The 25,716-nt window shown below is 58.2% G+C and overlaps 3 protein-coding genes across 7 annotated transcripts; 1 reads left to right on the top strand and 2 right to left on the bottom strand.

Moving 5' to 3' along the window:
* Positions 1-3,928: 3,928 nt before the first annotated feature.
* MMP15 (matrix metallopeptidase 15) lies at positions 3,929-8,987 on the bottom strand. The gene is made up of 10 exons (XM_033070005.1): positions 8,880-8,987; positions 7,674-7,822; positions 7,316-7,438; positions 6,907-7,214; positions 6,500-6,661; positions 6,155-6,378; positions 5,886-6,024; positions 5,508-5,658; positions 5,282-5,397; positions 3,929-5,028 (listed from the first exon to the last, which is right to left on the bottom strand). The coding sequence occupies exons 1-10, from the start codon at positions 8,985-8,987 to the stop codon at positions 4,586-4,588; spliced, it is 1,923 nt and encodes a 640-aa protein (XP_032925896.1). The 3' UTR covers positions 3,929-4,585.
* A 1,303-nt stretch (positions 8,988-10,290) lies between these two features.
* Positions 10,291-14,486, bottom strand: USB1 (U6 snRNA biogenesis phosphodiesterase 1). Of its 3 annotated transcripts, XM_033070040.1 has the most exons (7): positions 14,354-14,486; positions 14,073-14,224; positions 13,707-13,890; positions 13,176-13,229; positions 12,062-12,167; positions 11,336-11,419; positions 10,291-11,043 (listed from the first exon to the last, which is right to left on the bottom strand). In XM_033070040.1, exons 1-7 carry the CDS (start codon positions 14,455-14,457, stop codon positions 10,939-10,941), a joined length of 789 nt encoding a protein of 262 aa, XP_032925931.1. In that variant the 5' UTR covers positions 14,458-14,486; the 3' UTR covers positions 10,291-10,938. The 3 variants fall into 3 exon arrangements, with proteins under 3 accessions (XP_032925931.1, XP_032925930.1, XP_032925929.1); XM_033070039.1 differs by having other exon boundaries at positions 14,073-14,486; XM_033070038.2 differs by having other exon boundaries at positions 10,951-11,419; positions 14,073-14,486.
* Positions 14,487-15,003: 517 nt separating this feature from the next.
* ZNF319 (zinc finger protein 319) lies at positions 15,004-24,203 on the top strand. 3 transcript variants are annotated; one of them, XR_004418983.2, is made up of 3 exons: positions 15,038-15,211; positions 16,670-23,726; positions 23,762-24,203. XR_004418983.2 is itself a non-coding variant. In XM_033069346.2 (2 exons), the coding sequence occupies exon 2, from the start codon at positions 17,041-17,043 to the stop codon at positions 18,700-18,702; it is 1,662 nt and encodes a 553-aa protein (XP_032925237.1). In that variant the 5' UTR covers positions 15,004-15,201; positions 16,670-17,040; the 3' UTR covers positions 18,703-24,203. The 3 variants fall into 3 exon arrangements, 2 of the variants coding, with proteins under 2 accessions (XP_032925237.1, XP_032925236.1); XM_033069346.2 differs by having other exon boundaries at positions 15,004-15,201; positions 16,670-24,203; XM_033069345.2 differs by having other exon boundaries at positions 16,670-24,203.
* Positions 24,204-25,716: the final 1,513 nt, after the last annotated feature.

The raw sequence follows: 25,716 nt of genomic DNA, 5'->3' as shown, positions 1-25,716 counted from the left end.
CTGCATGATAGGCAAAGCTTCCCTTTGAAAGCTTGGCTGCTGAAATACGCTGAGTGCACAGGCTGCAGCTCCTCGGAGCAAGGAACCCACCCTGGGCTGGGCCAGCAGCAGCAGGCTTGGGCTGGAGCAGCTGGCAGTCACTGTGGTGCAAGCCAAGGCTGGGACACCCCAAGGCTCTGCCTGGGCAGGTGGCAGCTGCTGGCAGGGCAAGCAGGCGACGGGGTTTTCCTGGAGAGCTTTCTCTGTTTGCTCTGCTGCTGGGGCAGATGTGAGTGTCCAGCCCAGCAGAGTGGCAGGACACAGGTACAAGCTTCTGTCCCTGCCTGTGTTTGTCCCCTTGCACTTTGTCACCTTCCTATAAAGTGGGTCCTGACATGGAAGCACAGAGCTGTGATCACAGGGGGATAAGCAGGAATCCAAAAAAATCTAGGCCAAACTGCTTCTTGTCCATTCTGCATCTCCCTGGATGTCTTGGGCCAAATGTTGTCATCTTTATAGAGGGATTACACCTCCAGGGCGACGTTAATCCTTTGCAGCTGTTGTCTAATGTGGGGCAGGCAGTACTGGAGGCAGGGGAAATATTTATTTTGAGTTTTACCACTGGCCACCGCCCAGGAAAACCAAGTGACGGTACTGGGGACTTTGGCCACTTTGTGTGCAGAGAGAGCTGATGTTCCTGAACTGCTGGTGCCTGCAGGAGAGGGGTGAGAGCTTCCCCTGGCAGGCTGCAAAATGGGACCACCCAAACACGATTCATTTGGGTAAGGGAGCAGTTGTACACCTTGAGAGCTAACCTGGGATGCAGTGGGGAAAGCCTCAGAGCCGCTAGAGGTGAGAAGCCAAGTTGTGCTGAAGCAGACCTGCAGCCCAGCTGCTTCACCATCACTTCATGTGTTGCCCCTGCAGCCCCAGAAATGACTTTGTGTGAGATGAGGGGTCCCACATACTCAGGAGCAGGCTGGGGGGTGCCAGATGGGTGTGAGGGGAGGAGAGGGGCAGGAGCCACACACACAGGTGCTGAGCTCAGTGTGGCTGGTGGGTGCATCCCACCCTCAGTGGGGCTGTGCCTGCAGCAAGCACAGCAGCAGGTTCAACCCCTCCCAGGGCCCCACAGCCCTTCCCTCCATCCCCAGCATTGTTTCCTCCGACCTTGAGCTGGCCAGTCACTGCTTGCTGTATCCCAATCCCAGTTCTTCCTCTGCACTGAGCCCGGCTTCCTCTGTGTTTTCCGGGTCCTTTCCTCAGCGCTGAACAGGGGATTGTGCCCTGGCTTGCAGAGGAAGAGGAGCATTCTCCTGAGATGGTGCCAGTCAGGCAGAGAGACCCTGCCAGCCCTGGTCACCCCTCACTCACAGCCCAGCACAGCAGGGCCTGGAGGACGCTGAGCTCCCAGGGTCTTTTCCAGGTCAGGCTCTCCAACCTATTTTTGGGCAGCAGGGAACAGCCTGGTGGGGCATTCCGGTGCCTGCCAGGGCCAGGCTCAGCCGGACTCGCACTCCCCATGCTCCCACCCTGCTGTCCCCTACAGCAGGTGCCTGCTGCCCCTCCTGGGCTCTCACACCCTCGGGGGGCCAGGGGTGAGCTGACCTCACTGTGGGTGTGCAGGGCAGCGCAGAACCCACCTCACTGAGCGCCGCTGAAATGCTGGGCTTTGTCTCCAGCGGGTCCCTTGCTGCTGTCCATGAGCGTTTCCAGATGGCCCTGGGCTCCTGGCACAGCTCTGCTGCAGCATCCGGGGAAAAGCGGGAGGGGGTGGGAAGCGGTGTCCCAGCTCACCAAGTGTGGCGGCCTGGGCTGCGCTCCCAGCATCCCTAATTCCCGCTGGGGAATTGTTCCCAGCTCCTGTCCCACCCTGAATCACCAAGGACGCCCCTCCCCTGCCATGGAAGGGATACCATGAGCAGCTGGTCCTGGGCATCCTTGTCCAGTTTTGGCTTTCCCTGAGAGCCAGGCATCTTTTCCAGCTACCAGGCTTTGGGGTCCCTGCACCCCGCTGAGCTCTCTGTGCTCCCAGGAGAGAAGGGAGACTCTGCTGCCGTGGGAAATAGATCTGTTGTTGGAAATGCATCTGCCGCGGGAAGTGCATCCAGTGTGGGAAATGCATCTGCCGTGGGAAATGCATCTGTGCTGGCCTCTGGAGCAGTCTCTGCGGGGGTGGGGAGAGTGAATCCCGGCCCTGCTTTCTTCCTGCCTCACCTTTTGGCCAGGTTCATGGTTTTTGGCAGCTCCTGGTGCCCGTCTGGTTCAGCACAGGCTGGAGTGTCAGGCTGCCCCATGGCAGGGCTCCCGTCTCAGCAGAGCTGTGGGTCCTCCCTCAGCTCTGGGGAAGACCCACACAAGCACAAATCTGGGCAAAATGGTCAAAACCGAACTGAAAGAAGTTAAAAGTCAAGGAATGTGACCCAGCAAGGCCTGGCTGATGGAGTACAACAGCCCTGAGCCACTTGGAGACCTTTTTCCACCCACTCCCCCCAATTCCTCAGAGGTTTTCTGTTCCTGATTTTGACTTCTCGCTTGGCTGCAGCGATGTGCTGAGCCTGAGCCAAACGTGTTTTCCAGGGAATCGGCTCATGGCTGGAAATCGCTGCCCAGTGTGGGCAGGGATGGAGGCTGGGGCAGGGGATGGGTGACTCAGGCCACAGGGTTCCCCCCCAGCACCAGGAAAATGGGGAGAGAGCCAGCATCAGTCGTTCCCTTTTACAGTAATTAGCGGCTGACGAGTGGCTGGGCAGCTCAGGGTAATTCAGTGCTGGGAAGTGGTTGGAGCAGTTGGGAACTGAGCCAGCAGCTCTGGGCCCTGGGGAGGGGGAAGGATGGGGGAAGCACAAAGGCTTCATATCCTCATCCATGAAGTGGGGGAACCCTTCCACCCTTTCACCAGAGCTGGCAGGAGGGGATGAGGCAAAGAGCAGCTGGAGCACCAGGGCAAGGGGAGCAGGTCAGGGGTGCAGAAAAGAAGTGCCTGGGGAAGAGGCAGGGCACAGGTGCTGGCACAGTGCTGGCCCTGGTCCTGCTGCAGGGGAAGCTGGAGGAAGCAAGGATGCTGACTGGAGTCAATTCCCAAATGGGGATGCTCCCCAAATTCCACAGGGTCATCCCCACAGGGATGGGTCAAGTTCACACAAACCCCTTGCCCAGCATAGCCCAACCAACCTCCCCACCAGTGCAGCAACTGTGCCAGGCCTTTGCTGCCCACCCCAAGGCTGCACCTGCAGCTGCAGAGCAAACCTGGCTCTGGCTGCCACCCCTGTGATCATCCCATCACCAGCACAGGCAGGGACACCGCTACCTCCATCTCTGTGGTTTACTTTGCAACATGAGCAACATTTTTCCCCAGATACAGCCAGTTTCCTACCCCTGAAGTCTAATCTTTCCCACTCCCATGATTATTTCCCTGACTCTGCAGCAGTGGTGACTCCTCTTGCCTTCCTCTGCCGAGACAGCAGTGGTGAGACAGGATATGGCCACCCCTTCCCCCCAGGAAACTCGACAGGGCTGCGTGGGGACAGGGAGCTGCAGCACCCTGTGAAGTGGCTCCAGGAGGGTCCCGCAGCTGCCGACGGCCCCTGCACGGGGAAGGGAGGCGGCTGCCCGGGGCTGAAGAGCAGTGCTGGCTGGGGGAGAACAAGGCACCCTGTGTTCCCAGCGAGGCCCTTGTCACTGCCATGGAGCTGCTGAAAGGCTGCTCTGTCCACTGGTGGGGGTGGGGGGGCTGCTTTAGCTGACCCCCCTAAAGTGGCAGCCCCAGGGCAGGGACTGCTGCAGGGACATCACTGGACACTGCTGGCCCCTTCCCTGCATCCCCTACCATGGCACTGTCCCCTAGGGTGCCATGCATGGTGACCCCCACAGACAATCCCATTACCACAGAATTCACCCAGTCCCTCCCAGGGCACCCCAGCAGCAGGAAGGACGATGGCACCACAGCTTTCCACACACCCGACCCGTTTAATGGACATACAAGGCGGCCGTGCCCACTGCCCTGCCCACTGGGCCACGAGCCCCAGGGCTTCGTCCCACAGTGGCAGCAGCAGGGCCTGGACTGAGCTGAGCCCCAGCAGGGCTGCAGAGGTGGCATCTCCCAACTCACACTGTCTTTAGGCACCACATCCCTGTATCCCCATGGTTCAACAGGAAACACAGCCATGAGCTCAGCCCTCCCCTCCCCACCGCAGCAGGTGCCCGTGGCTGAGACCTGCCAGCCCGCAGCACTTGTGAGCAGCCCCCAGCCCACCCACCATCCGAGCTGCAGCGGGCACACAGGAGGAAGGGACCCTGCAGGGACCCATGGCAGATGCAGGCACGTGATGGGTGGCAGCCTGAGGGTCATGGCTAGGGGGATGCACAGGCACTGGGGAGCAAGCAGGGCCTGGATGCCCTCCAGCCCCCCCCATGACCATCCCCGGTCCCAGCCCGGCTGCTCTGGAGGGGCTGGGGGGGTTTGGGCATCCCCCCTTTTCTGAGGCTGGAGCCATCAAGCAACAATGGGGTAGAGGGGCCGAGGCCGTGGTGAGGGTCAAGGGGAGGGGGTGTCAGGTCCATCTTAGCACCATGGTGGTGGGGGTGGTTGGGGAGGGAGCCAGGGTCAGACCCACTCCTGCAAGGAGCGCTTGCAGTACAAGAGCATTCGGGGTGCGCCCTTCCTCTGCATCTGGACGATGACGTAGATGAGGCCCAGGATGCAGAGCAGCAGCACCAGCAGCACCAGCACCATCACCACGCTCATGGTGCGTGTGTACTCATCGATCTGCACCACCACGTCCACGTCCCTGCCTGGCTGGCCATCTCCCTCGCTGTAATCCTCATCTTCCTCTTCTTCCTCCTCCTCCTCACCTTCAGTGCCCCCATCCCCATCAGGGTTGAAGGGGGGTCGGTCCACATCGGGCCAGCGGGGATTGGGGTCTGGGACCAGCTCCGTGTGACAACCCATGAAGTCCCGTAGGATGGATTTGGGATAGCCTGGCTCTGTCTTGAGACGCTCATTGTCGAACTTCCAGTACTTTGTGCCTCTGTAGAAGTAGGTGGAGGCTGGAGGAGAGAAGATGGAGACAAGGAGTAAGTCAGTGGGCACAGGACAGTGCAGAAACCAGGCACTCCTGCAGATGCCCAAGACAGCAGGTTTTGCTCCAGGACTGGTGAAACCCTTCAGAAAGGCATTCACTGCTGACTCCCAAACACTCTCCCCAAGTTCATCCCATATGGCCAGGCTATCAGAGGGATCATCTCATCCCTGAGACCCCCACCACCAACACCACCCACCCCCTACTCCTTCTATACTTACAGGCATCCGGGCTGAGGAAGGCTCCCTTGGGCGAGGGAGGGATGCCCACCCAGACCGAGATGGGCTTTGGGTACCCAGGGTCCACCGAGCGCGTGTCCTCGTTAAAGCGCCAGTATCTGCGGAGGGAGGTGGGGAGTAGGTGAGGAGCACAGCGGTCCCCACTGCCCAACATTCTCCCCCTGAGAGGGGCCAGGAGGCAGCAGAGCAGGGAGAACCCCACACTCACCTGTCCCCACGGAAGAAGAAGGTGTGTCCCGTGGGTTCCCACCACACGGCCGTGTCGATGCTGTCGTAGGGGATGCCCTGCCCATAGGTGACCAGGGGCTGTGGGTAGCCAGGCTCCAGGTTGGCTTCTCGGAAGAGCCAGTACCGGTCACCTAGAGGGGGAAAGAGTTGGACAAGGGGGATGAGAAGATCCTGCTGCACAAATGGATAGGGATAGTGAGAGATGCCTGTGGCCACCCCTACCCCTTGGGATCACACAGCAGCTCTGGCTGGGGAGCTGGGTCAGGATGGGATGAAGCCACCAGCTCTCAGCAGCTCTGTGGGGGGCACTGAGGGTCTCACTTCCACCTCAGCCCTCCCATCCAGCCTCCCTGCTCACCTTTAAAGAAGACGAACCGCCCGTCATGCCTCTCGTAGGCAGCATCGATGTCCCCAGGGAGGCCCCGCCAGAAGTGTCCGATGGGCATGGGGTAATTGTCCAGAACCCGGTTGTGCCGGACCCTCCAGAACCACCGGCCCTGAAAACAAACACGGTGTTGGCACAGGATGGGGAGGACACAGGGACACAGTCACCTTGCTGATGGCTCCTCCCACCCACAGACCCACCACATCCCCAAGGAAGGGGCAGGAGGGGGTCCTGGCAGGTACCTTGAATACGAACATCTCCCCACGCAGCACCGCCACGGTGTCGAAGTCCCCATCACAGATGTCAGGGCCATACTGGTCAGGTCGGTCTGGGCTGCCAGGTTTGGGTGGTCGGTCTGGTTTCCCCGGAGGGGGAGGTTTAGGGGGTCTCTGGTCTGGCCTGCCAGGTCTCCGGGGTGTCACGGTGGGCAAAGGCTTGGTGGGCTGAGGGTGCCCATCTGCGGTACCTGGATCGGGCAGGTTAGAGGAGAGATGTGATGATGCAGACCAGCAGCACCTGCACCTCAATTTCCCCACACACATTCCCAGAATCCCAACTCTGGGATGATCCCCCAACCAACTCCTCACCGTAGAGCTGCTGGATGCCCTTGAGGTCATCCTCGGGCAGCTGGAAGTTCTCCGTGTCCATCCACTGGTAGAACGGGGCCATGATAGCGCTGGGGTTGCTCGAGTGCTCCAAGCCCAGCGAGTGCCCCAGCTCGTGCACAGCCACCAGGAAAAGGTTGTTCCCTGCATGGAGAGGCACCATCAGCCAGAGGGGGTGGAGGACATGCCACATGAGGTGGACCCCTGGACCCAGCACCCTACAACAGGGGTGCTCCATGGGACTGGTCTGCATCACCCATGGTGGACCTGGCCTCCCTGCCACTCCTGTCCACACCAGCACAACCCCCTTGCCCCTTACCCCCTCTCCAGCCCAGAAGGCCACCAGACTCCTCTGGTGACCTTTATCACCTCCTTGGCCCTCAACTCACCAGACACATCCGCATTCTCCAGTGTCCAAGGCTCATCCAAGTCGAAATGCGTGTCCCCCCCCATCCCAGGGCCAGGAAAATAGGCATGAGCCAAAAATCCCCCAAGGCCATCAAAGGGAGAGCTGTCTCCATGGAATCCAGAGGCAAAGAGCACCATGATGTCAGCCTCCTTCTTCCTCTTCTGCCGGATGTCCTCGTAGGCCACCTCCCGGAAAACCAGCGGCGTGGCTTGCTCCCACACCCGGAAAGCTCGTCGGACAGCCTCGTATGAGTGGTACCGACCCAGCTTCTCTGTGTAGTTTTGGATGCTGGGGATACAGAATTCGTTAGGGCAGGCCTGGAGCAGCACTGAGGGGATCCATGGCTCTCCATGGGCTGGGGGGAGGGATTCCCTGGCAGTGTTGGGTACCTGAAGGTGAGGTGGTTCTGGCTCCAGCGCCGCCCTGTCAGCGCGTACCGCTTCCGACGCATGTTGGACTTCATCCGTGCTCCAAACTGATCCGGGACCCCACAGCGGGGACGTTTCATCCACCTGCCAGCAGGACACAAGGCCAGGGCTCAGCCCACCACAGCCAAGATCCCTGAGGGGTTACAGCACCCACAGACAGCAGGGATGATATCCTGGCTGAAGAGGTGCAGCCCCCAAAAGGGGAGAAGCAGCTCCCAAGGGGGACAGCACACAGGTGTTGGCAGAGCCCTGGGGCTGTCAGAGAAAACCACAGAGCCTGAGAGTGGAGCTTGAGCAAGGGGACAGTGGAGAAACTCACGCCTTGGTCTCCTCGTCCAGGACGCCGGTGACGGTGATGCCGTAGAACTTCTGCATCTCGGCGAGCGCCGCGGAGAAGGTCTGAGCCGAGCGCATGGTGGACATGCGGCGGCTGGGCTGCGGCAGGTACCCGTAGAGCCGCAGCCATGCCTGAACCGGGAGAGCCGCGCGTCAGCCCCGGCACGGAGCAGCCCCACGGCGGCACCTGCAGCTCCCCAACACCCGGCAGGGAAGGATCTGTCCCCTGCCTGACTGTCCCCCAGGTGTGTCCCTTCGCAGGGCTCAGTGCCAGTGCTGCCAGCGCTGCCAGCAGGGCACAGGGTCCCTGTCTGCCCCGAAAGGTGGGGGATCCGTGACCTCGGGGGCGCTGCTGCCGGATGCCCTGACTCCAGGGACAAGGCAGCTGGCAGGGGGCCAGGCTGCCTGTCCCCATCCTCCTCCGGAGGCATCCCCTGGGAGCTGCTGAGGGATGTGAAGCCTGGGACCCCCAGCCCGGCCTGCAGCCACAAAGGGGCTTCTGTCCTGCAGAAGGGCTGCAGCCCCAGGGCGGGGGGCAGGAGGGTGCTGGGGCGCGCCACGGCTCTTCCTTCCTGCCCCAGCCTCCGCCTCCCCTTGTCTGCTTTAATTGCAATTTATTTTTATCTTTATTACTACTCTTTTGTAACTTTCTTTTTTCCTCTTATTCTTCATTTTTATTTTCCAAATTAGAGGGGTTTCCCTTTTAATCTTTAAAGCTTTTTTTTCTAAATTCCTTCCAATTCTTTTTCTTTTTCCAAGTCTTATTCCTCTTCCAAGTCTTTTCCTTTTCCAGATCTCGTTCCTCTTCCAAGTCTTTTTCCTTTTCCAAGTCTTCTCCTCCAGGTTCTCCAACCCTTTCCATACCCCAGTTCTTTTCCTATCACTTTTATTTTTCAAAAACATCCTAACATTTTAATTTCTCAAAACATTAAATCTATTCATTCCTTCTACCCCCGCTCCCTTCCCCCGGCAGGCTGGTGGAGCAGAGCCTTTATCCAAAGCCCTTTCACCCCTCCCTCTCCGGGCACAAAGCGCTCCCTCCCTACACTCCACACCCGCTGCCCGCCACCCCCGGGGGCTACCCGGACCCCCCCCGCTCCCCGCCCCGCCTGCACCTGCAATGCTGGCGGTGCGGCGGGCCCGCAGGTGCCGGTGCGGCGGTGCCGAGCCCGGTTCCGCCCGTGCTCACCTCGGCGTTGATCTCCTCGCCCGCCGCCGCCGCCAGCAGCACCAGCAGCACCACGAGCGGCGGGAGCCGCCCGCCCGCCCGCCAGGGGGCGCCGCCCCCTGCTGCCATTCCGCGCCGCCGCCGGGTCCGGCTGCCCCCGGCCGCGCCGGGCCGGGCCGGGCCGGGCCGGGCCGGGCCGAGCGCGGCGGTGTCGGAGCTACGCCGCCCTCATGGCCCGGCGCCGAGCCGCCGCGGGGGGCTGCGCACGGTGCATGGGCGGCGCTGCCAGGCGCGGCCCGTCGCCTCCCGGCCCGCCTTTTGTGCGTGAGGTCAGGACGGCGGCGCGCGGCACATGGGCGGCCGGCACGGCGCGGCGCGGCACGGCCCGGCTCCGCTCGGCTGCCCTGCCGCGCTCTGCCCGCCGCCGGGAGCACCGGAGCGCTGGCGGAAGGCGGGCGCGGCGGCGGCGGCGGAGGGGAGCGGTGGGAGCGGGCGGGGCGGGGCCGGGCTGAGGCGGGGCTGGCGGAGGAGGGGCCGCCCCCCCGCACGTGTGCGCGGTGGAGCCGCGGGCCGAGCCCCCGCCCCGGGCACAGCCCCCGCCCCGGGCACAGCCCCCGCCCGCCGGGCCCTGCCGCCATCCCCGCCCTGCCCGGACCCCCGGCAGCCGCCGCATCCCGCCCTCTGCCCCCACAGCCACCGTGCCCCGTCCGGAGGGTCTCTGACACCGGGTGTTACACAACTGGGTGCAGTGCCAGGCCCGGCTGGGGCCGGCGGTTGAGCATTAACCCGGGAGAAACCGGTTTCACTGAAGTCCCCAGAGGCTAAATATATCTCTATCTTTGTTTGTTTTTCTTTCCCCCAAATGAAACTTATCTTGCCGATCCCCATCCCGGAAACTAACTGGCTAAAGACTTAATAGATTTTTTGTTAAGGACTTCAAAAGACTGCTGGCAGCAGCGATGCTCCCAGGGACACAAATACTGACTGTAAGGAGATGCTCCCACAGACAAAGCCACTCTCGTGTGCCAGGACAGGCAGCACGGAGCTCACAGGAGCACTTACAGACGTGGCCCCACGTGAAGCCTGCAGGAGTTGTGCGTGTCGAAAAGGAAACAGCTGAAATACACCACAGACACAATTTTATGACATGAGATTTTTACTGCTCAGAAGTCCTGGACAAACATGGAATAAAAGATTCAGGATATCACGTCAGCATCCTGTTTCAACTACCTGAGAGAATGAAGCTGTCCAACCCACAGGAGCAAAAAGATTAAAAAGGAGTTTATCCCAAGGGACAATGTCCAGCCTGTGACCCTCTGGGTCATCACCCACCTGGGGTGCTGATCAAACAGGGAAAAAGTGTGGAGCCAGGACAGGAGCCACCACCCCTTGACTCACCTGTGGCCTGGGAGGGACTCACCCTCCCAGCTCAGGCAAACACTGACACTGTCTGTTTCAGGGCTCACCCACACCTGGCAGCAAGCTCTTGTTGTTTGGCAAAAGGATCAGACACTGAAATGTCTCTACAGAGGCAGCAGCAGTGTGAGAGGGACACAGCATGACTCAGGAACTTGTCTGAGATGGCTTACAGTAGGAAAACACTCAGGAAGAGGATCCAGCTCCATGGCCTTGCCTCTTGCTACACAAAACATGCCCAGATCCTCCCAACAATCTGGTAGTGCTACTTCCCACTGCGTGAGACACTCTCCCTTTAGTAGCAGCTTCCCACGCTACCTTCTTCCTCCTTCCCATAAGGCATCTATGGCTTTTTTGATTTATTTTTTTCCTTTTTTTTAAAAAATCAGCAAAATTAGCGACCGTGGGATGTCTGGAACCACCAGTGCTGACAGCAGCACATCCAGCAGCGAGTATGAAATCTGCTACAAACACACTTCTCTTCAGCCAGCAGCTCCAACTGGAAGTGCCTGACTTGAGGCCACAAACGCTGCAGAGACGCTGAGCAGGCAAGAAGAGGCTGGAGGTGCGTGACAGCCCAAGCCACCCAGAGCTGTGCCAGACAACAGTCCTTGGCCCAGCACCAGGCTCTTCAAGGCTCCAAAAGGCACAGCCTCACCTGCCCCTACCTCAGGGGGAAGGAGAAGTACTTGTTCCCTGACTTGCAGCGAATTTGCTCCCACTGGATACGCAGCAGGAATGCTGACTCCTCAAACCTATCCACAATGTCCTGGAAAACAGAGGCAGGAGTCAGTACCAGGAGGGCAGATCTGCCAGAGGATGGAGCTGGCAGCTCCCTCTCTGAAGCAAGTCACAGATGAAGCCATTTGCAGATGGAAGCCTCTGACTTCCCTTGGGAGGATAATTTAAGTCGTGCTCTCCCCAAAAGCTTCTCATCTTTCAGCCCAGTGAAGTTTGTCCTGCTCAGTGAAGAGAATTTCCCACTCTCCACCCCTGGCAGGGAGATGTGGCTGGATTCCAGCTCTGCCCTCCCCTGCTCTCCACACCACACGGGGACACACCTGGAGCTCCTGCAGACACTGCCCTTCCAGCCTGCCAGACAGGTCCCCGACGCACCAGGCCAAGCTGATGTGGAACGATGGGTCCTGAAGACAAAACAAGGAGAAGAACGCCAGGGCTAAAGGAGGCTTTGCTCCAAGCACAGAGCCACAGTGGGAGACCTGGCATGATGCTGCTGCCCTGTCTGGGATCACAAAGGCTGGAGGATCCCAAAGCTGGGAGTCCCCTCTACCATCTCAACAGCTGTAGAGCTGATATGGACAGTGCTGGAGGCAAGACGAGTCGTGGGTTTCCCAGCCCAGCCCTTTTCGACACCAGTGGGCACGGCTGCCTGGTTCCCAGCCTCCCTTTGCTCAGCTTAGGGAGAATCTCTCAGAACTAGTCTTGGAGCAGGTACATGGGTCATTTCTGAATAACCCACATGAGCTCCCTGCTTGGCTCTGGAGACAGACAAACTGGAGTCAGGCCCTTCAAAATCCCAAATCTGTGCCCAAAGCTAGTACTAAGCAAAAAGGCTGAACTAATTCCCAAGAAAGCTGCCCAAGGCAAAGACACAAGGATTGTCTTCAGTCCCACAGTGCCCATTCTATCCTAGGACAACCCTGCTTCCATGCACAGCAGGGCTGCCATTCAACTGGCAACTGGCTCCTGTTTATTTGAGTGAACACCTTGCAGGGAACCAGCCAGCATGTCCAGACTGGCAGGGGAGTTAGCAGGAAACACCTCACCTTGTAGAATGTGGGAAGGTCAAATTCCTCCAGAACACCATCCACCTCTGAGACCAGCTCCAGCAGCTGGAAATGCCCAGCAGAGACCTCCAAGCCAATAAAGGTCCTAAAGAAAGGCAAGGAGATACAGCAAGCACCCTTTCATGCTGCAGAAAGCACAGCCATAAGAATACTTAGCCCTGCATTCCTACTGGGCAAGTTCCCTGCTCCCTTACACAAGAACATCTGAGGAATGCCAGGTTTAAGCATCCAAGGATGTTGATTGTACTCTGAAGAAAAACAGATTATGTGGTAGCAGGGAGAAGCAGGAATGCAGGATAAACCATGTAGATTTACTAGATTAACCCAGTACATTTGGGGACATGAAAATTAATTTTCTAGGCAAAGGATGTACTGGATGGGAATTTCAGCAGAGTGCCATACCCATGCAGGAGCTGCATTAAAAAAGTGGAAGTTGCTGGAGAGATTTTACAGTGAGAGGAAGCAGGGAATGGGAAGTACCAAGCGGGAGAGATGTGACAAATAGGTCAGCATCTCCTCCTGGACTGTTGGGATGACACTTTCTAGAGTCATTTAGAGTCATCATTTCTTCCCCTCCAGGGGAAGCAGAAGATTCAAGTGTCATCCAGGTTCCATATCCCCTTTTTCCTACCCATGACTAACTTGGGCTGCTTTTCCCACCAGATTCAGCAACTTTTTGCGATTTTCATCACCTTTGCTTTGGCATTCAAAAAACCTTAATTGCATTCCGTTGGAATCAGGCTTCTAAGCTGACACCCAGGAGAATTAGCACCCTCTCAGCTCTTTCTCTCCAGCTCTTGCAAGGCCTGCACTACAATTTCACGACTGGCACTGCTGCCAAAAGAGGTGGTCCCACTCTGCTCGCCCCAGGCTGTGCACGCCAGCTAATGAGACCAAAGGCTTGCAGAGAATCAGCGCCAAAGCTAAAAATTTGTACAGATGGCTGGGGAAAGGTGTGAAATGTCTGGTGATGATAACATACTGTGTTGTCACACAGCCCAACTATGGGATAGGCAGGGTGACACTTCCCATCTCCCCAGCACCTTGCTCAGACTTCTCCTGGCACAGGCAGGCTGCTCCACTGTGCACTCACCTGGTTTTGTTCTGGTTGGTGTAAACCTTCACTTGATCAGCCACGCAGAAGAACCTGAAATAAGAAAGATCCTATTTCAGGTCTAGGGAAAAAAAAATAAAAAAGGAGATTATGAGAAGGGGCAAGGATTGATACCAAGCCATGGAAAGATAGGGCAAATATAATTCTGCAATTGGACCAAATTGGTGCAACCAGAACCTTGGAGGCTCAAATTAATTAATTCCCCTCCTGTTTCCAGCCCTTCAAAGCCTGGACAGTGACAGAAGCCCTGAAGCAACTGATGCTCAGCCAGTGCCTGAGGCAGGTGTAAGCAACAAAACCATCCATGGTTTAGGGGATGGCATAGCTCTGGCCTGATCCTGGAAAGCCAAAACCTGATCCTGAGGCAGCGAGGAAAAATCCCCACGGCTTTAATATTCTGCCAGCACCAGCTTCCAGGGACACCTTAGGGCGTGGATGCTGGAGAAACACGGCTCCCGAGGGCAGAGGAGGGGTGTGAGGAGCGCTCTCCCGGGGCTCTGCCAAACCCACCTGTGGAAGGCGGCCAGGCGCTCCCGGAGGGAGCGAACGAAGGGCTGGATCCAGTGGTAGCGCAGCACCACGCACTGCGAGAGGCTCAGGTGGAACTCCTCCATGGCAGCCAGCGACGGGACGTAGGTGCGGGCGTGGGACAGCAGCAGCTCCAGCAGCTCCAGGAATTCCTCCTGGGCAGTGTCTGCGGGGCGGCGCCGTCAGAGCAGCGCCGGCCGCGCATCCCCGCCGGCACCGGCGGGACCCTGGGGCGCAGCGCCTGAGTTCCGTGCCGCCATCCCCCCGGTCCGGTGCCGGTGCCGGTCCCACCCCGGTCCGGTGCCGGTGCCGGTCCCACCCCGGTCCGGTGCCGGTGCCGGTACCTACAGGGCAGGTAGACGTGCGTGGCCCAGTTGCCCCGCTCGTGGGGGAAGCAGCGCACGCGGCCGCCGTGCCGGGAGCTGTCATCGCTCACGGCCTCCTCCGGGTCCGGGTCTCCGGGCAGGCCGGCGGGCGCGGGCAGGCGGGGGCGGCCGGAGCTGCGGGACCGGAGCGGGGTTAGAACGAGGAAGAAGAGGAAGAGGAGAAGAGGAGGAAGAGGAGGAGGAAGGCCGCGCGCTCCCGCCGCCTCCCGCACGCTCCTGCCGCCACCACCCCACCGCACCCACCTGGCCGCGGGGGGCCCCTGCGCGCCGCCGCCCCGGTTCCCCCCTTCCTCCTCCTGCTCCTGCTCCTCCTCGGAGCTGCTGTACCCCACCAGCGCGGCGCTCATGGCCGCGGCACCCGCCGGGACAGCGCGGTCCCCGCTGGCGGCGGCCCCGCAGTTGCCGGCGCGGCCCGGCAGGCGGCAGCACCCGCCGCGCCCGCCCCGCCTCCTCCGCCGCCGCCGCGGCCGCCCCGGCCCGGCCCGCTCCGCTCCCTCCGCTGCGCTCCCGCCCGCCGCTCGCTGCCTTCCCTCCCTTCCTCCCTCCCTCCCGGCTCCCGCCTCCACGCCAGCGCGGGGCTCGGGCGCAGCGCGCAGGCCGCGGCCCTGCCGCCGGCGAGGCCTCCTCCCGCCGCAGGTGAGCGGCCCGGCCGCCGCCGCCGCCCTTTGTGTGCGCCTCGCCGGGGCGGGGGCGGCCCCGGGCGGGCAGCGACCCCCTACACCCGACCCCACCGCGGGCCCTCCCGGCGCGGCGGCGGCGGCGGCGAAGGCCTCGGGGCGCCGTCCCCGCGCTGCCAGCGGGGCCGCCCGATGGGGAGCGGCGAGCGGCGGGCCGGGCCTGGCCGCGGGCTGCGGCGGCGGCGGCTGCTGGTGGCCTGCGAGCTCCCCGGCCGCCCCCGCGCCCCGCGGCCCTGAGGCGGCCCGGGCCCGGCGGGAGCGGGCCGGGCCATGCCGAGCAGGCCGCCGAGCCAGTTTGAAAGTACCTCTGCGCTCCCGACCGCGCTCCCTAAATGGTTGTCGCTTCCCACCTCCCACGGAGGGATGAGTTAGGCTGGAGCTGGCGCCGACGCGGGTCCCCGCGCAGAGCCCTCGGTAAGCCAAGGTTGGTATCGCTCTTCCCTGCGAGGAGCGCGATCTTCCCTCCCCGTTAGGCCGGGGTGCGTCGCCGGTGGGTTCATCCTGCCACGGTTCGCGGTGTGTGCGGGGGAAGGTGGCGCCCGGGCTGGGCTGAAGTTTGGTGTCCCACCGAGCTCGGGGGCAGGGACCGTCACTGCGAGCCCTCGCTTCGTCAAGGTGAGCTCTGTAGGAGAAGGAGGGCATCCTGCGTGCCGGCAGGGCAGCGATGGGGCTTTTGGGGGCTTTAATGTCCGAAACTCTGCTGGAGCACAAAATAATGAAGTATCCTCACAGTCAGAGGTGGGTCCAGCAATACCTGAGCTGTGGGGCTCAACCCAGTCTCAACAGAGTGTCGTGGAGGTGGGGATGCTGGGAAGTGGGATTCTCTGGTGCTCTTTATTGCTTAGTTTTAGACTTAAAAAATATTCTAGCTGTAGGCCAGGGATTTCCTTACCCTGAGGGTGGGTGGTGTGACACAGAGATGGGGATACTCCTACGGGGTTGGGGACTCAAGGCCCAGAAGTGTTGGTGCCTGCTGCTCACCAGAGCTTGCATCTTCTAATGTCTTGAAGTGTGTTTGACACTGCTGCTGTCTGCTGCTCGCTGGTGGGTCTTATTCTTCTCTAAGTTTGTGCCAGATTTTATTGGACATCTCTAGAAAGACTGGAACTTTTTAGTGAGCACAAGCCTGATGATGCTCTGTAGCAAGGCTAGGCTGCAGCTCTGGCATGGATTGTTTGGTTCAGTGTACTTTTATTCCATGGTTTGGTAGGAGGTTCAGCTGAACCACTGCTTTAACTCTTCTTGTATCTTCACAGAGTGGTCCCTGAGGGTTCTGTGTTCTGTCTGAGGACAGGATAACCCTGAGGGCAAATCTTCTCCGAGCTCTCTGGCTCTTCCAGCCTACAAGCACTGCCCAGAGAGGGGGAAATGCTTTGTGTACATCCCTTGGGTAATGGGCTCGATATCCAGGCTACAGGAGGAGCTCCATTTCACAGAGCTCTTTCAGCTGGGGTGGGATCATGTCAGGATTTACACTGACACCTGTAAAATCTAACCCAGTAGCTTCTTGATTGCACAGTGTTTGGTGCACAGCCTGTGCAGAGACACCGATGTTCTCGGGCAGTGCCACAGCAGTGCTGGAGATCCAGTGACCCACTCAAGGCTGAGCTGAGAGGGCCCTGGGCAGTTGTTCCTCTCGTGAGAGCACAACACCCAAACACGTGCCTGGCTGTGTCCAGGCAGAGCCCAGCCCTTTCCAGGCTGAGAACTCCTTGTCCCAGACCCTTTGCACAGCAGCAAGCGGGGCTCCGGTTCCACACTGGCTTCCCGGTAGCTTTGCAGGGATGCAGGAGAGTTTTCAAAGAGAGCCATGGGGGAAGGTTGATAGAGGATTGCCCACATTTTTTCTAAGACCTGACATGAGCTGTCTTCTTTCTTGCAGAGAGAGCTGCTCCCTGGGTTGCTTCCTGCGTCCTTCCCAAGTGTGAGCACATCACAGCCAGCACGAAGAAGGGCCTCCTCTTGTCTTCAAGACACTTGCCTCTGCCTCCTGTTCTTTTGTCTAAAAGAAGGAAAAGCCAGACCAAATCAGTCCATAAAGAACTTGTGCTGGTCTAAGGAGGAGGCTTTGGAGTCCCTTCACCTCTTTTCTTCCTAGGATCCTGGCTGTGGGCTGGATATTCTGGTCTCAACTTCAGGGGATCAGTTACAGGAAATCAGGATCTCAGAATTTTTTGGTTTTGCATTTACTTGAACCCTTTCAACTGGGAAGCTGAAGCTATCACTGCTAAAATCCCATTTTTTTCCCCAAGCATGTCAGAAAGCTGGCAACAGCAACAGCAGCAACCACAGCAGCCGCCGCCACCGCAGCAGCACCACGCTGGGGCAGCCGCCCTCCCAGAGCACTCCATCCCTCCCAGCACTGCTGACAACCCCCTGGGCTGTGCCGTGTACGGCATCCTGCTCCAGCCGGACCCCGGACTGCAGCACCACCAGCACGCCCCCATCCAGGCTGGAGAGCCATCCCACAAATGCGGTGTGTGTGGCCATGACCTCGCTCACCTCTCCAACCCCCATGAGCACCAGTGCTTGCCAGGCCATGACCGCTCTTTCCAGTGTACCCAGTGCCTGAAGATCTTCCACCAGGCCACCGATCTCCTCGAACACCAGTGTATCCAGGTGGAGCAGAAGCCCTTTGTGTGCGGGGTTTGCAAGATGGGCTTCTCCCTCCTGACCTCGCTGGCACAGCACCACAATGTCCACAACGGCAACGCCATGAAGTGCTCTATCTGTGAGAAGACCTACAAGCCTCCTGAGGTAGAGCATTCACAGCCTCTCGACCCGTCGGAGAAGCCCTACAGCTGCTCCATCTGTCAGAAAACCTTCAAGCACCTCTCGGAGCTGTCCCGGCACGAGCGCATCCACACGGGCGAGAAGCCGTACAAGTGCACGCTGTGCGACAAGAGCTTCAGCCAGTCCTCCCACCTGGTGCACCACAAACGGACGCACAGCTCGGAGCGGCCCTACAAGTGCACGGTGTGCGAGAAGACCTTCAAGCACCGCTCCCACCTGGTGCGCCACATGTACGCGCACTCGGGGGAGCACCTCTTCAAGTGCAATGTCTGCGAGCTGCACTTCAAGGAGTCCTCGGAGCTGCTGCAGCACCCCTGCACGCCCAGCGGGGAGCGGCCCTTCCGCTGTGGGGAGTGCCAGAAGGCCTTCAAGCGTCCCTCGGACCTGCGGCAGCACGAGCGCACGCACAGCGAGGAGCGGCCCTTCAAGTGCGACCTGTGCCAGATGAGCTTCAAGCAGCAGTACGCGCTCATGCGCCACCGCCGCACCCACAAGGCCGAGGAGCGCTTCAAGTGCAACCTGTGCGAGAAGGGCTTCGTGCAGCCCTCGCACTTGGTGTACCACCAGCACGTGCACGGCATAGAGAACCTCTTCAAGTGCAACGTGTGCCAGAAAGGCTTCAACCAGTCCTCAGAACTGCTGCGGCACAAGTGCGTGCAGAACGCGGAGCGGCCCTTCAAGTGCGCGGTGTGCAACAAGTCCTACAAGCGGGCCTCGGCTCTGCAGAAGCACCAGCTGGCCCACTGCGCCGAGAAGCCGCTCAAGTGCACGCTCTGCGAGAGACGTTTCTTCTCCTCCTCGGAGTTCGTGCAGCACCGCTGCGACCCGGCCCGCGAGAAGCCCCTCAAGTGCCCCGACTGTGAAAAGCGGTTCAAGTACGCCTCGGACCTGCAGCGCCACCGGCGCGTGCACACGGGCGAGAAGCCCTACAAGTGCTCCTCCTGCGAGAAGGCCTTCAAGCAGCGCGAGCACCTCAACAAGCACCACAGCGTGCACGCCCGCGAGCAGCAGTACAAGTGCATGTGGTGCGGGGAGCGCTTCCTGGACTTGGGCCTGCTGCAGGAGCACAGCGTCCAGCACACGGCCGAGGGTGCCTACCAGGTGGCTGCCTGCTTGCCATGAGCCTCCCGCCCCGCGGTGGCTTTCAGCTTGCATGGGACACTCCTGAGCCTCAGCCTTCCCTTCCCTCTCTTCGGTCGTTGCAGCCTCCAGGGAGTGTGGGGGAAAGGGGGGGTACGGTGTGTGGGCAGGTAAACTTTCCTCTGGCCTCAGTGGTTGATGTGCCACCTGTATCGAAGTAGCAGCAGACGACGTGAACATCTCAAAGGGGTGGAAAGGAAAGGAGGGAGATGGAGAGAGGAAACCATGCCTGTAGATGCCTGGTGTTCCCTGGGCTGTAGTTCATGCTGTACCTGCGGTTCCAGTCCTGGGAGCTCAGCTGTCTCTTGCAGGCACCAGTTCTTTGCGTGCAGCCTTTTTCCCCTGCCCTGCCTGGCATGGTTGGTAGGGAGGATTGGGTGACTCTCCTTCTGGAGAGGGTTTAGGAGCAAGGCAGAGGCAGCCCTTCCTTCTCCCAGGGTGTGCTTCTTGGCACGGGGATAGCAGATTTCTGCTGCTGGGGTCTCCCAACTTGGTCCAAGCTCAGTTGAGGGCACCATTTCAGATAATTAGTATTGATTGACTGCCCCAACCCCCCCTGCTCTCCCTCCTTCTAGAGTGTTGAAAGGGAAAAGCCATGGGGCTTCACAGCTCCAAAAAGCACTTTGGCATTGCTGCTTTTGCAGTCGCTGGCTGTCACACTCTGCAAGGGTTCTGAGTTAGTGTGCCTGCCCCCTGTCCCTGCCAGCTGCACAGGGAGCTGTGGGAAGCACTGTGCTGCTACCAGAAAGCATGACAAGGAGCACTGGGACAGTCTACCTGGGAGGAGATTATGGATTCTCTCTCCGGAGACATTCAAAACCCACCTGGACATATATCTGTGTAACCTGCTTTAGGTGACCCTAGCTTAGCAGGTGGGTTGGACTAGATGATCTCCAAAGGTCCCTCCAACCCAAACAGTTCCATGACTCTGTTACAGCATTCATACCCTGCTCCTGACCAAGAGCCTGGCATTCAAGAGCTGCTTCCCAAGGGGAAGAGCTGCTAACCCTCCTGCTGAGCCTTGCCTCCAGCCCCTTGAGCACCCCCTGGGCTGACAGCAGTACCTCCAGCAGGGTCAGGCAGAGGGCTGTCACAGCTCCAACACTAATGGCTGAGATGAACACTACAGTAACCTACAACTGCCCAGGTGTTGCCATGGCCAGCAGTAACCCAGGGCATGTGCCAGGGGCTTGGTGTCTGATTTGCTGGAGGAACTAGAGCGAGCCAGAGGGATCCTTTCTGGACTGCAGGCTTGGCTCCATGAGGAGGGCAAAGTTAGCAGTGGGTAAAGGAGAAGTCGACTTTTTCCCCTCTTGCAGGAGTTCTGTTTTACCCCTTTGCCCTTTCTTTACCTCGTCTGTATTTTTCAGGTTTTGCACACTTCTTGTAAACATCACTTAAAAATAAATCTCCCCTAGCAAGGTTGATGCAGCCTCAGGTGATTTCCTCTGCAGGAATTTGCTGGCTTCTCATGTCCAAGAGATCCATTACATGTCAGTTAGATGCCTTGAAGGTTGAAGATGTGCCTACTAGCTTGTCCCCCAGCCTTCCCCTCTCCATCTTTGGAGATATTAAGATGTTAGGTATCCATGTGTGGAGATGCTCAGTCCCTGAGTGGATGTGGTCCTGGACAACCTGCTGTAGCTGATCCTGTGCAAGCAAGGAGTTGGACTTGGATGTTCAGAGGGTCCTGCCAGCCTCAGCTCTTTGTGGTGTTGGCTGGTGCCCTGGTGAGGTAGTGAGCAGCAGCCAGTAAGTTGCCCATGTGCTGCACAAGTGATTAGGATGAGGTCAATAACTTGTTCATGGCAAATGTAGACAGATTAACCTTGCAGAGGGTTGGACTGGGCCTGCATCTCTCCTGGGGGACACTTGTCTGAAAGGTGGAGAAAGGCTTTGGTTTTCCATTTCCAGCACAGTGAGGGGGAACAGGGTGCATTTTCAGGGGCTGGGACAGTGCAGTGACAGGGTAGACCCTGGGGCTGAGTCTTCTTCATGTGCAACTTTAAGGAGATGAAAACAGGCTGTGCTCTCTGCTGCCCAAGGAAGAGGGACCCATGATGGTTTATCTTACTCTGTGCTGCCTCAAAGATGTAGAACTTCCTACCAAGTTTTCCATCTGTGTTTCTTTTTCCTCTTTTTTTGTTTTACCTTTTTTTTTAAAGCAGTTTGTTAAAATTCATTAAAAATACTGTATAGTTTAACTTGATGTCATAGTGGATCTTTAAAAAAAAGAGATGTGGTAACTTGGATTTTTAAAGAACTCTTTAGTTCTAGGTAGCTGTTTTTTGCTGTTTAATATGTAGTAAGTTCAGTGTATGCTTTACTGTAGGAGTAAAACAGAGTCCAAACAAAGGAAGGCTAATCCTGTCTTTACAGAAGGGCTTGGTGGCAATGGAGGCTGCAAGTGTGGGACCAGATGAGGACTGTGGCACCCACCTGAACCCTTGCTCTGTTCCTGCCTTGGGCCATGGTTCCTCTGCTCTTGCCCAGCACAACTGCCAAGGGTTCAGTGCTCACCCCGAGCACTTGGGCACAGCACTGGCAGTCAGAGCTCAGAGAGGCTCATCTTTGCTAGGAGGAGGGTGTGAGATAGAGTTAGCTGCAGTCTCCATGGGCTTTGTGGTTCTGCTCTTTCTTTCTGGGGCAGCTGCTGGCTGGAGGAGGGTTTGGAGAAATCATCAGCTGGCTGTGCCCTGCACCTTCCCTCCCCAGGAGGCTGGGACAGCTGCCTGGGTGACTGCCTGGCACTTGGAGCAGGGGATGGTGGTGAGCCCCAGACAGAGCTCCACACTGTGAGGGGCCATGGAGCTGCCAGATCCTGCCCCCTTGGTTCAGCTGGACTGCTGGGTGGTGTTTCTCTTGTGCTGAGCAGCTGGGAAAGCCCTGGATGTCCCAGTGAGGAGCTATGGCTCTGCCTAGGATGTGGCAATAGCCAAGCAGTGCCCTGAGCAGAGACTCATCAGGGCTGTGTGCATGGGACCTGTGCCAGGGAGAGAGGAGATGCTGTGGGGAGCTTGGCAGGGATGAGCCCAGCTCCAGGTCATCAGCTGCTCAACAGGTGCCTCCTGGTTCAAAAACATCGTGGTGCAGGATTAGAACATGATTTTTAGGACTGGCTGTGAGTCCATGGTGACTTGGTGACTCTCTTGTTTCGTTTGCTGCCCTGGAACAACCCAAATGCTGTAGAAGCCCATGGAGAACATGCAGCTGGAGCATGTGGGTGGAGGACCTGTGCAGGGTGGGCACTGAGTGCCCACAGAGAGCTTTGGGTGTGTTTTTATGGGAGCATTCTAGTTGGAAGCAGCAGATCCATCTCTGTTGCTGTGCCTTTGGGTTGTGTTTTGTGCAGTGAGGTGGGAGGTGGTGGAAGTAGCAGGAGGCACATGAGTGTCAGGAGAGCTGTGCTGCATGGGGAGGCAGGGGCTGGCCTGGGAGCTGATGTCCCTGGGGCATCACACTGCAGGGCTCTCTGCTGACTGCTGGTGTTTCATTTTCAAACCAAAGAGCAGTTGGAGCCAAAGCCCTTTGGGGAGTAAACCATGTCTCTTTACCTGTTGCACTTCACTTCTGGTGTTTACTTCAAGCAACTTCCAAGCTCCAGCCTCTGCTTGGCCTCTTGTATTCCTCACTGCCCTGCAGCACCTAAAAGAGTTGCTGTGCTGGAGCTGGTGTGCCATCAGCTCTGTGGCAGGTGCTCGAGCCAGTTCCAGACCTGGTTGTCAGACACCTGGGGATGCTGGGTGGGGCTGGGTAGCAGGGGGGGGTCCTTCCTGAAGGGTGGTTCTCCTTGGCAGGCAGTCTGAGCATAGGATGCTGCTGAGTGGGTGGAGAGGAGGGTTAGGTTGGGCAGAGCTTGTGTGGGTGATGTCCAGGACCTAAGTCCTGCTCTAAGGCTGCTGTTCCTCTGGCTCCCTGGGTCCCAGAAGCAGTAGTCTGTGATTTGGCCTTTTACTGATCTTCACTTCCCCTGACCCTACCTACAGGATGCCTTTAGCTGTCTCAGCCCCTTCCCTTCCACAACTTATACTTTAAAAAGACATTCTCAGCTTCTTTTCTCTTTGTTCAGTTCTTTATTTCTAAGCAGTGGTTTGTTTTTAATTTCTTCTTCCATACTGATTGTGAAGTCTCTTCCTTTGTTTCCACCTCCCTCTGCTCCCCCCAGCCCCAAATTCCTTTCCCAGGCTGAGGCTGGATCCAGGTGATACCAAATCACTGATGGTGAGATCAGGTGTTTAGGACCTGAATCTTGCTGGAATCCATTGGGTGTTTCTGGTCCTTCCCCACAGCAGGCCATCCTTTTCACTGGGCATGGGCAGTGCCTGTGACCTGGCAGCTCGGCTCGGCCAGATCCTGCCCGTGCTCTGACAAGTGAATCCAAGCCAGGACCAAGAGCCAGAACAGAGATGTAGGAAATGGGGTCTGGGGTGGGAGCAGCCATTTCTATCTCCAAGGCTGGGCATTAAGTCAGTGAAAGACTGACAGACATTCTTGGGGAGACATCGTGGCACTGGGGTGGGCTCAGCACAGTTAGTCAGCTGTGGAGCAGCTGTGTGCATCAAGCAGGTGGCTGAGCTGAGGTAGATGTGGCATGGACAGCCCTGGGACCATGGGGATGCTCAGGTGGCCATGCCAGCTCTCTGGTGAGCAGATGCCATCTCTGCAATCTGAGTGGGAAGATGTGCACACTCTGGTCTTGGGCCCCATGTGCTGAACTGGGGGATAAAGGGGAAAGCATCCTTTGACAGAGTTTTGGGACCATCTCTGGGGACTCAATCCTGCTCTTGCAGGGAGAAGAGGAGGGAAGATATCCCTTTCTGCACTTCCCTTGGGTATTTACCATCAAGTCCAGGCTGCAGCTGAAGCCTGTCCATTAAAAATAGGCAAAACTCTCTTGTTACTCTTCAGAGTTTGACTCTTTTTCCATTGGGTGGTGAGTTCACCTGTGGGAAGGTTCCTGTGCATGCTGGTGAAATGCTGAGATTCAATAAGGGCAGGCCAGTGAGGTTTGGGGCTGGCAGCTCCCCCCAGGCCCAGTGAGCACCCAGCTTCTCCCCAGCTGCACGGCTTCCTCTGCAGCATCTCCTGGCAGCCAGCTCTGACACTTTCTGGATGTGAAGATGCTGCTCTCACAGCGTGCCTGGGATGCTCAGTGGGGAGAACAGGACCACAGGTGGGAGCTGGACCCTGGGCTTGTTTCTGAGTGCCTCCAAGCCATGGATCTGAGGGACTTCATGGTCAGTGAGATTCTTGGGCGCCTCCCAACCTGTGGTCATGACTCCAGTAGAGTTCCCAGGGCTGTTGGAAGTTGCAGCCAAGGTTGCTGAGGTTTGTGTGGCTTGCAGTGCCTTTAACACTGCTCTCCATGTGTTTCTAAGATGATACTCCATGTATGTGTGTATATATATTGTAATAACACATCCCGCTCTTCTGTGTGAGTGTCAAATGGTTTTGCTTTACTAATAAATTTATAGTTATTTATACCTTCCTGTGGGTGTGTAAGATTTCTGGAGCAGAGGCCATGTGCCAAGCACTGCCTCCTCATCTGTCTTTTTGCTCTGTCTGGCTCTGCTTGGGGTTTTTTTTCACGTTTTCTTTCTTTTCCCTTAACTTTTTTGAAGTAGAATTGATGGTTCATCTTCCTGGTAACCAGAAGATGCAGGGTATGAGCAGGCTTCCAAGGGCCCAAAGCAAACACAAGCAGAGTATGATGAGTGGTTTTGCCCCTTGCTAGAATTGGAATGATCCCTCCCCAGGGCAAAACTCCTCCCTGAGAGCTTCAGGGCAGGAGCAGGCAGGAGTGTCTTCCTGCCAGAAAAGAGCAGCTGTTCAGGGGGCAGAGGCTGCTGCACGCTGTGCTCTGGGGATCCCAGCCCCACATAAACTGTTCAAGCTGTCCTGAGGTTTTGTTTTGCACCTCCCTGCTGTGATAGCAAGAGAAGAGCCTGCTACAGACGTGCTGGGGCCGGGCAGGATGGGTAATTACCCACCAGGATGGAGCCACCCATGGAGCCAGGGAAGGAGGAACCAGCTCAGGGAGCTCCAGCGCTTCTCTGGGGAGCTCTGGAATACAGGAACAGGCTGGACATGGAGCAGAGAAGCCGTGCTGGTACCTGGCTTCCAGGGTGTCACTGCAGCCAAGATTAGGGGCAGTGGGAAAGGCTGGAAGTCGTGCAGGGCTGGAGGTAAACGGATCAAGCAACAATTGGCAGGCTCAGCAAGGGAAGGCTTAGCTCAACCCAGCCCAGATTTGCTCTCCTTGCTCTGGAACTGGGGCAGAGCTGTGGGTGGAGCACCCTCAGCACATCACCTTGTGTCACCCTACGGGGTTTCAGCAGCTCCAGTGCTGCTCCTCTGCACGTCCCTGCACCCACCTGCACATGGCTGAGACGACTGCCTTCCCCACAGCGCTGCTGGTGAGTGCCTGCCGCAGCTTCGGTGACTCCAGGGATTTTGAGGGTGCTCAGGACTGCTTGGTTTTGGGGGTTTATTTTACAGCACCCTGCACCAAAGCCAGGCTGGCTGCTGGAAGCCTGGGCACTCAGGACAGCTGGATGCCAGTAATCCCATTTGCAGGCAGCACAGGGCTAATCCTTGCAGAGCCCTGAGCGGATTGAGGTGGGTCTGGGGGGGTCAGTGGCGAGCTGCAGCGGCCAAGGAAGCCCATGCATCCCAGGAGTGGCTTCCCAGGGAGGCAGTGGTGAGCCTGCAGGGGTAAGTGGCAGCGATGGAGGCAAGGGATGTGGCTGGGATTTTTGCAGGGCCACCTCTGCACATCACAGGGGGGTTTGGTGTTCTGAAACAGAGTGGGAGGATGAGCTGTGGCAGTCCATGGAGAGTGATGCTGTGAGGGATGGGTAATGGGGAGGTTTGACCAGCTGCTGGGAGGGAAGGAAAGGCCATGGTGCTCCCTGCTCCAAATGAGGCTGTGGGTCTGTGCCCTCCTTGCTCTTAGAAATGAGACTTTGCTGGCTGGCAAAAGGAGCTGCCACAACA

The sequence above is a fragment of the Catharus ustulatus genome, chromosome 11 (assembly GCF_009819885.2).
Source record: "Catharus ustulatus isolate bCatUst1 chromosome 11, bCatUst1.pri.v2, whole genome shotgun sequence".
Taxonomy (NCBI): Eukaryota; Metazoa; Chordata; class Aves; order Passeriformes; family Turdidae; genus Catharus; species Catharus ustulatus.
This window is presented reverse-complemented; position numbering and strand designations above follow the sequence as displayed.